The sequence below is a fragment of the Microtus ochrogaster genome, unplaced genomic scaffold (assembly GCF_000317375.1).
Source record: "Microtus ochrogaster isolate Prairie Vole_2 unplaced genomic scaffold, MicOch1.0 UNK52, whole genome shotgun sequence".
NCBI classification, from domain to species: Eukaryota; Metazoa; Chordata; class Mammalia; order Rodentia; family Cricetidae; genus Microtus; species Microtus ochrogaster.
Window position 1 is genome coordinate 1,645,935 of NW_004949150.1, and position 8,885 is coordinate 1,654,819.

The 8,885-nt window shown below is 38.6% G+C and overlaps 1 protein-coding gene across 1 annotated transcript in view; it reads right to left on the reverse strand.

The window, feature by feature from the left end:
- The window catches only part of Pkhd1 (PKHD1, fibrocystin/polyductin), a 430,053-nt gene that overhangs the window by 30,338 nt on the left and 390,830 nt on the right, over positions 1-8,885 (reverse strand). Inside the window, exon 60 of the mRNA XM_005369574.2 lies at positions 4,724-5,741. Coding sequence (XP_005369631.2) covers positions 4,724-5,741 — 1,018 coding nt within the window. The remainder of the gene's footprint in view (positions 1-4,723; positions 5,742-8,885) is intronic.

The window sequence follows — 8,885 nt, forward strand, 5'->3', positions numbered from 1 at the left end:
TCATTGTGCTGTCGTTATCCAATTTCCAACCGCTAATGTGACTGTAGCCTGCAGGCAGAAGGACCTACAGCCAAACTTTAAAAAATGGGGGAGGAACGTTCCCTCCATCTCCTCCAGTTTCAACTGCTATTTAGGAGCTGGCAATACCCAGTCAAGTATGTGAAACATATTTTTCCTTGCGATGCTTAAGTGCTGGCTGAAGGAGGAAGAGCGTGACAATGCAGAAACTTCCCAGCCCAGAGACCACCACCACCACCACCGTTCTACCCAACACATGCTTCTAAATCTGGCACACATGGCGTGTTTACATCCTGGAAGATGAGACAATGGCAAACATAGAAAATAGAAATGAGCAAATCCTAGTGGAGCACACGGTTTTCCAACAGGACCGCCTGTGGTGGCTGAGGGTGGCGCAGGGGGTTTTGGGTACTTCACCTATCCAAGGTCGTTAACTGGGTTTCCACTAAACAAAACAAAAAGAAATCCCCCTGTTTTCATTAGCTTTCTAAGTTATGCAGAAGAATGAAAATAAGAAGATTCTATACAAATGTTCAAATTTTTCTGTTTACATGGAGGTATTTTAATGGTAAAGAGGAAGTGACCTGGTCAGTTGTCCTCATCAACTTAGACCATGAAACCCAATACAGACAAATTCAACAGAACCGCCATACACGGGAAGCCCATGCATGCATCAGCATTGCCAGGACATAAATTTCAACTTCACTAATAGTAGCTGTAAAAGTTTGGCTAGAAGGAAATAAAAACCTCTCAACACCTTCTTAACAGAAGAGATTAATACAAAGTGGTGAAAATTGTGGGCATGGAGATCTTTGTGTTCACAGGCAGGCACTAGGGGAACCTGGAATATTAATCACACAGGGCTGTTCCTTCAAGGGAAGGGATGCTTTGCCTGTTATCTACCCAGAAGGCCGGGAGATGTGTGTACTTTGCTCTATCTGTGGGGATAGAGACTGTCCTAGTGTCAGATTGTCCCCAGACCCTTACTGTAAATTTGTTTTCCTCCATAGTAAGTCTATACAACCTGTCTTTATGGGCTTCACAAAGAGGTTTCATGTGTTTACTTCTGATCCATCTTCAGCTTACTTTGTTCCTCAAAAAGTTATAGGTATACTTAGTTGAGCACATGGGTTTGTGTTAATTATCACCAGATTAAGTTTTCACCAAATTGGTTAAATTATCTACTTCAAATTCTCTAGGTTTCCAATAGTGATATAATAAAATATTTTAATGTGCATATATATATATATGTTGTTTAAACTGGTGTAATATGTTGGCCATGATAGCTGTTCAGATAATATTTGGGAATAAAATTTGCTGAAATGTGAATTTTCATTAGGTTATCTTATTTATCTATACACTCACTATATGTTTCTGCACATTTTAATGCACCTTTAAAATAGTTTGGACTAATTTTTGGAACAGGAATCTATTGTGCATGAAGACAGAAACCTGAAAGATGCAGGGATGTTATAGCATTAACAGATAGAGATAACAACTTATTCCCAAGGAAAAGCACAGAATAGCATACAAGCTCCAAAACAGCAATCAAGGATGCATTGCTCTCAAACCATTTAGTATAAGAAGAGTAGACCTTAAAGCCATTAGTGCAGACACAGGACTCAGAAATGCATGGTAATCCTACTGATGACCATGGTGGATCATCAATAAAAGTGAGACGGTGAGTTGGGAATGAATTGTGAATGTCCTTCTATGTCCTATTTAATAAGGCTATGTATTCAACTTTAACTGAAATTTTGTATTTCTTTCCTTTCTTTATAGTCTAGGATGATCTCATATTCATTAAGTACACAAGCATCACCATGTACTTCTGATCTTCACCCTCCTCCACACAAGTGATTTTTACTGTAACTGTGTGTTCGTATGCAGAGTGATGTGGCAACGGACATCAAACTCAAGGATTAAAGCACAGTAAGCAAACACTCAACCAATTGGACTGTAGTGTCTGACCATTGGTGCTATGGATCTGAACTCTGGTCTCCATGCTTACAGGGTAAGTCATTTACTCACTGAGCCATCCCCATAGTTCCTTAAGTCAGCTTTGGTATTTTGACACCTAAAGTTCTATAAGGGAGATAACCAGAACCAATTTTATTATTTACTGATACTGTATGCATGTATGTATGTATGTATGTGTGTATGTGTGTATGTATGTATGTATGTATGTATGTATGTGTGTGTGTGTGTGTGTTTGTATGTGTGTATGTACCAGATTATATATACATGAAGTAGTGGGCAATCTAGGAAGATATCTCAGTCTGATACCAATATGCACAGGTACCTATGAGTCTGTGCATTCATAGTGTAGTATGAGAATAAGTGAGTAAAGAGACTGGAGAGAAAAGAGAAAGAAATGACAGACCTTCAGGAGTGAAGATCAAGCTTCCAGAGAAAGGACGGCAGGCAGCAGTTCTGTTGGGACTTCTGAATACAAAAAATGGAAACAAGATCCCAGCGGGGAACTTCTACCTTAAAGAAGGAATGTGGAACGTGTGTTCCTCTCATCCCACCAAAATCTCCACTGAAACTACCTAAAGCATAAAACTGGGTAAGGCAGTGCGGAAAAAAAAGAAGGGAATAAAGAAAATAGAGAAATGGACAGCAAAATGACTGCATATGTCAACAATAGTTTGAGAAAGGAACAGCAAGTTCGTGCAACTGTCCTAAGCAGGCAGAGGAAGTTAAAATCCAAATTTCCTGACATGAGTAAAGGGAGAAATTGACTGCATACCCAAAAAGTAGATAGCAACTTCATTTCCCCTCACAGTCTAAAGTGCTAGTTTCTTGAAAGTAAGTAGTGATCACCTGGTAATATATGTTTCCAAGATAGCCTCATTTGTTGAAATTCTCACAGCCCCTGTATATACCAGAAGGGAACTTCCAAAGGACTTTGTTAGTGGTTCCCCACTGAAAGGAGCTCAGGCACAGACTCATCTCTGATGTCTCAAGGTCAATTTATTAGTGTGCCAATGACTCTCAGAGTTCAGTAAAGATCCTAATTGATATTGGTAAGAGCTGAAAGACACCAAGCTGGCCTTGGGGCCTGTGTATGGATGGCTCCAAGGCTTTTTAGCATACTGTGCAATGTTCAGTGACAAAGGGAATATTGGTAGGATTTGTCAGTTCTATGCATGCTGATTCTCAGTCAGCAGACATTTCCATCAGGTACGGTTTTCTTTATTTTCCCATGATTTATGGTTTTTGCCATACATCTGGAAAATCTCTCTTAAGATACAAGGTAAACAAAGATGGGGAAACAACCAATTTCAGTGGAAAGTCCAAACCGTATTATTCATGCTTCATGGTTTTTTATTAGATCAGAAAACTCTGAGTCAGGAGTGAAGATGACATGTTATGTCTGATGGTGAGTGGTAGAGGTGACCTTTGGGCTGAAGCCATCTCATGTCTACAGGATAGGAGGATTTGCCCCACAAACATGTGCTACATTCTCTATTTGCTCCCCGTTCACATTGCAGGGGTCCCTGATGGACCTTCACTAGTTCTACTCATTGTCGTCTCGTATACTAAAAGATGAGTACACATTGCAACATTCAATATTTTGGAACAGTGAACAAAATAAAGCAACAGGCTAAGCTTTGATCTCTAGGTATACATATAAGTTTATAAGAACTCAGTGAAGCCTAAATGAAACTACATTAAGAGAAAAAAAATGAAGCAAAACCAAAACGCATTAGCGCTATTGATACCCATATGACCATACAGAATGTAGGAGGAACACTAGGCAGCATGGCAGACAGATAAGTGGTTAAAAGCACTTATTGCTCTTGAAGAGGACCCAGGTTTGGGTTCTTGTACCTCCCTGGTGACTCACAACCACATGAAATCCTAGTTCCAGAGGATCTAATTCCCTATTCTTACTCGACAAGTACCTGACATACATGTGGTATACATACATACATACATATACATACATACATACATACATACATACATACATACATACAGGAATGCACTTGTACCCATAAAATAACACAATCTAATAATAATAGTATCAGTAATGGTTAAAATTTTGTGCTTGGCAAAAATACTGTTCTATATTAGAAACAACCAAGAATAATCATGGTGTTGTTTTTGTGTCTATCAACAAAATGAATACATGTGTTCTCATTGTTATAGTGGAAACTGTAATACAAACTATTAACTAATGAGCTTCCATATGGATAGTTACTCTACATAAAATTTTAAGTACCCTCTCTTAGAAATGAACCTTTTTCTGGTTAGCCAATATATGTGATAAGTTCCTGAAATCATATGCAAACCAGCAACAAAAATGTACTGAGCATGTTATATTTATATATTTCATGCATACACACACAGAAACATATACATACACATCTGTGTATGTGTCTGTGTGTGCATGTAAAACCATAAAATCAAAGAAAAAGAAAAAGAAGCTATAAATTTGCCAGAGCAGAATGGGAGGGGTTAGAGTAAGTGGGAAGGGCTAGAAGGATGAAAGAGACAGAGAAAGTGATCGAACTCTATTTCACCTAAAATGTGGTTTTTTTTAAATGTCAATAAATGAATTGATTGAATTTGTCTCTAATTAGGTGTGTAGCTTGGGCTTTTTAAAATTTGAATTCTAGTGAATCGTTTACAGTTGATTGTAAAGAATACAGGCCCAAGAAATCATCCTTCATAAAGATATTCTGATAGTGCTTACCTATAGCCTGCGACTCCCTCTGACTGAGTCACCAGTAGGGCCCCCACAGTTATTCCGAGAACATTTTCCAGGACTCCAGTCTGTTGAGCAGTGATAACTTGGTGAGCCAAATTCTGCAGCCTGTTGCTTGGTAAGGATGGAATAAATTCAGTGCTCCTTACATTTGGCAGATCACCTATTTCAATGACAATCACCTTTGAGAGAGTTTCCACAGAGGTTGTTGGTGTGATCTTATATGGCATCACTTCTGCCATGAGAGGTCTGCGTTGACCAGATCTGGTAGAAGCACCACCACAAGTTACAGTTGGGCAATTACGCTTTCGTTTTCCTCTACTGTTCGCAATGGCTTCTAAGGTCTCTTTGTTGCCAGGCATCTCAAGCTTGAATTTGATTTGGTTTGGGTCAATCTGTAAGAAGTGTGTTAGCCTTTCAAGCATCACTCTTTCCCAGCCTTTCTCTGGGACTGAAAATGTCACAGTGAAAGCCAAATGAATAGAAACAGTTGAGTGTATTTCAACAGGCGCCTCTCCTTGCAGGACAACATATAAGAGGTTATTCATGATGTCGAAGTAGTTGGCACCAGCAGACTCATCCAACAATGAAGACGCTGACTCTACTGGAGTAGGTGGAATAAATCTTTTTTCTAAGAAAACACGAGGGCTCTGAATCTCATTGTAGAACACAGCCAGAACTAGCTTGGAGGCACGTCTATTGCCAAGTAGAAAAAAGCGCAATAATTGAGGTGTTTGCTCCACAAAGCATACTTTGGTGATTTGCCTGGTCGGTAAGATGGAATAGAAAGTAGACATAGAGGAAGTACTAGAGCATAGGGTACTGTCTTTCACCCTGCTAAATGTGTCAACAAAGCCATTAGTAACAGATACAAGTGGGTATGACTTCAGAACTGTCCAAGGCACATCTACATTATGGAGAATAAGGATCACATGGTCAGTCTGCTTGCAGAAGAAGCCCTGGATCATTGCTCGGAATGTGCATTTCTGTTCTTCTCTGAAGATACCTGTGAAACAAAGCAAACAAATGAATAACATATGAGCAACATCTAATGAGGATTTATAGTTCACTCTTCTCTTCATTGTCTGTTATGCTGTCAAATACTTACTGACCATTTGACTATATTAGATATTGGGAACACAAAGAAATCTTAAGCAAAATATGAAAAGCTATAGGCATTAAAGAAAAGTCACCTGACATATTCAATGATAAATATCTTTTAAGATTAAAAACAAAAACAATGTTTAAGTTTAAACAGATTTGACTATGTAAAATAATTGCATCAGGAACAATTGTGGGGGGACTTAAGGGAAAAGAAACTAAATTGCCATATTCTTATATGTACATATGACACAAAGTATCCAAAATGGCTTGGTGTTTCTCCCTATTATTAATAATCAGTTCTCCATTACTTTTGAAGCCTTGACACTACGTGGTTGAAACTTCAGAACCCACATTAAGTGTTTGATGTCACATGACAGCCTCAATTCATATGTCATTCATAAATAATAGGTTGTGACCTATGCTTCTAAACCAACTATGGATCCCTATGACCCTCACCATGGGTTAAGTTTGATAGAGATGCTCATAAAAGATGCTCACAAAACTCAGAGCAATACACTATTTATCTATTTACTTATTGTAGAGTAAATTGTAAAAGAAAAAGAGACATGAATAACCAGATTCAAGAAATGTACAGCATAAAGTTTGTTTGAAAGGCAGATACTCCTATCCCCACTCCAGGTACACCTCCCACCACATTCTTCATTCACACAAAAGTTCTCTAAGTCTTGTTTCTTCAGAATGAGGGTGAGTTTTATGAAATCACTGGTCATCATTGGTTAATTCAGTCATCCAACCATCTTCTCTCCCTGCCTGTTACAGGGTGGGATTACACGTTCCAAGCTTTTAGTCACATGATTTATTTCCCTATAAAGATCTTTCATATGACTAGTAGAAATCTAAGCATCTCAGAAACATGACAATTGAAACTGATGTAAGATTCCATGCCACCTTAGCATGGCTACCATCAAGAAACAAATGGGCAGGAGACTGGGTAGATAAGAACACTTAGTCACTGCTGGAGAGATTGCACATTTGTGAGAACACTATGAAAATCATCATAAATGTTTCTTTAAAAAAATCAAAAAGTAGAATCCTGTGGTACAGCTGTACCATTATAAATACACTGAGAATTTAAAGTCTTACTATAGCCACATCTACATGTTCATTTGTGTTTTGTTTACAGTAGCAAGGTAAAGTCAGCCTAGACATCTATCAACTCATGAATGGATGATGAAAATGGGTGGTGTACATGCACAGTAGAGTTTCATTCAGTGGTATCGAAAAATGAAATAATGGCATTTGTGGGAAAATTGATGGAGCAAGAAGAAATTACTATCATAAGCAAATAATTCCCAACCCTGAGAATTGGGAATACCACATGATTTTTTGTCATGCATGTATGTTAGCTTTTAATCTCGTATCTTATATGTGTGAAGTATGGGGCTAATGAAACTAAAAAGGGGATATAGGAGAGGAAAAGTATCTCACTTGGGGTGAAAGAGCATACCACAATGCATGTGACCTGAAAAAAGTAGGGGGGATGATGAGGGACCACAGGAGGGGCATTGGGGGAGGGGGAATCAGTAAAAGACCAATAAAAACAATTATGCATGGGATTCCACACTTAAATCTTTTACTTTGTATATTAATCTGAAAAATAATAATAAAAAGAAGACAGCAAGGACATTTATAACTTATTAAAGCTAGAAAACAAAAGATTATTTGACAAGAGAAATAAACAATCAAAGTCCTACCTAGCTTTACAGCTTACGCCTACAAACTGCAGCAATGCCTGAACCGCAAGGCATCTAGAATGGGGCATCATTGGCACAGCTGCCTCGCTTGACTTAAGGCTTGTTTAACAGGAGGGTATTTGTCTGGTTCTGTAAACAAAGCCAACTACCTATGACCAAAAAGATCATAGACTTCAGAGGAGAATCTACTATTGCCAGTTTCCTCAACCAAAACAATTTAACTGTTTGTAGAATCCTTTTCCTTGTACCCACAAGTGAGTGTAGCTCTCATTTCTCATCAAAGAAGATTTTTTTTGGAACAGTTGGACACTGTTACAGAGCCCCAAACCTGGTCAAAACACAGAAGATGTGACTATGGGGTGCCCTGCCCCAACCAATACACCTGGAATGTAACACCTATACCTAAGGCTCAGGAAAATAAAAGACAAGCCAGCAGAAAGATTATAAAAACAAGAAGTCCAGTATGTCTGCCATATTAATGTCCCTTACACAATGGCAGGGAAAAATGTACCCATGACCTCTCAGCAATATGGTTACTTAAAAAGACCCACGGAGAATGTATCTGTTGAGTCACTAGTCTCTTTCACTTATCAAGCTTCCAGTATTCAATCATGTGGTTCCACCTGGATGATTTTTATCTAATTCTAAACAGCTGCTGAAAGGCCTGCCTTCCAACACTATACCTGGGTTATTCTTATCCTACTGATACCTTGTGATGTGGGTTTTCCCTCTGTATGCTGTGATTACCATTAGTTAATAAAGGAACTGTTTGGGGACCTATAGCAGAACCATAGGGGAACAGAGCAAGGAGGGAAATACTAAACGGAATGCTGAGAGAAAGGAGGCGAAGTCAAAGAGAAGCCATGGACCCGCCACCAGAGACATATGTAGTGCTGGTAAGCCACATCCTCATGGCTATGCACAGATTAATGGAGATGGGTTAAATTAAGATGTGAGAGTTAGCAAATAAGAAGTTAGAACAAATGGACCAAGCAGTGATTTAAATAATATGGTTTCTTTGTGATTATTTTGGGGCTAAGCAGCCAGGAACCAACAAGCAGACTTCCTTGCAATAACCTTGAAAGGGGGAATAAATTTCAACTTGATATTTGAAGTGTACAAATCATATTCAAAAAGAGTTTCACCAGACATTGTTTATTATAAGATATTTTTATCATACTTTCCTCACATCGAATTCTCTCCTCAAATGAAAACATTTCAATCTAACATAATTTCACTGAGTCCATTTTTAATTAAGAGTTCTTTCTTCTCACTTTTTTCTCCCCATCTCCCCTTACCCCCCTCGTAGGATGGGGAGAACTTGGGGCAAC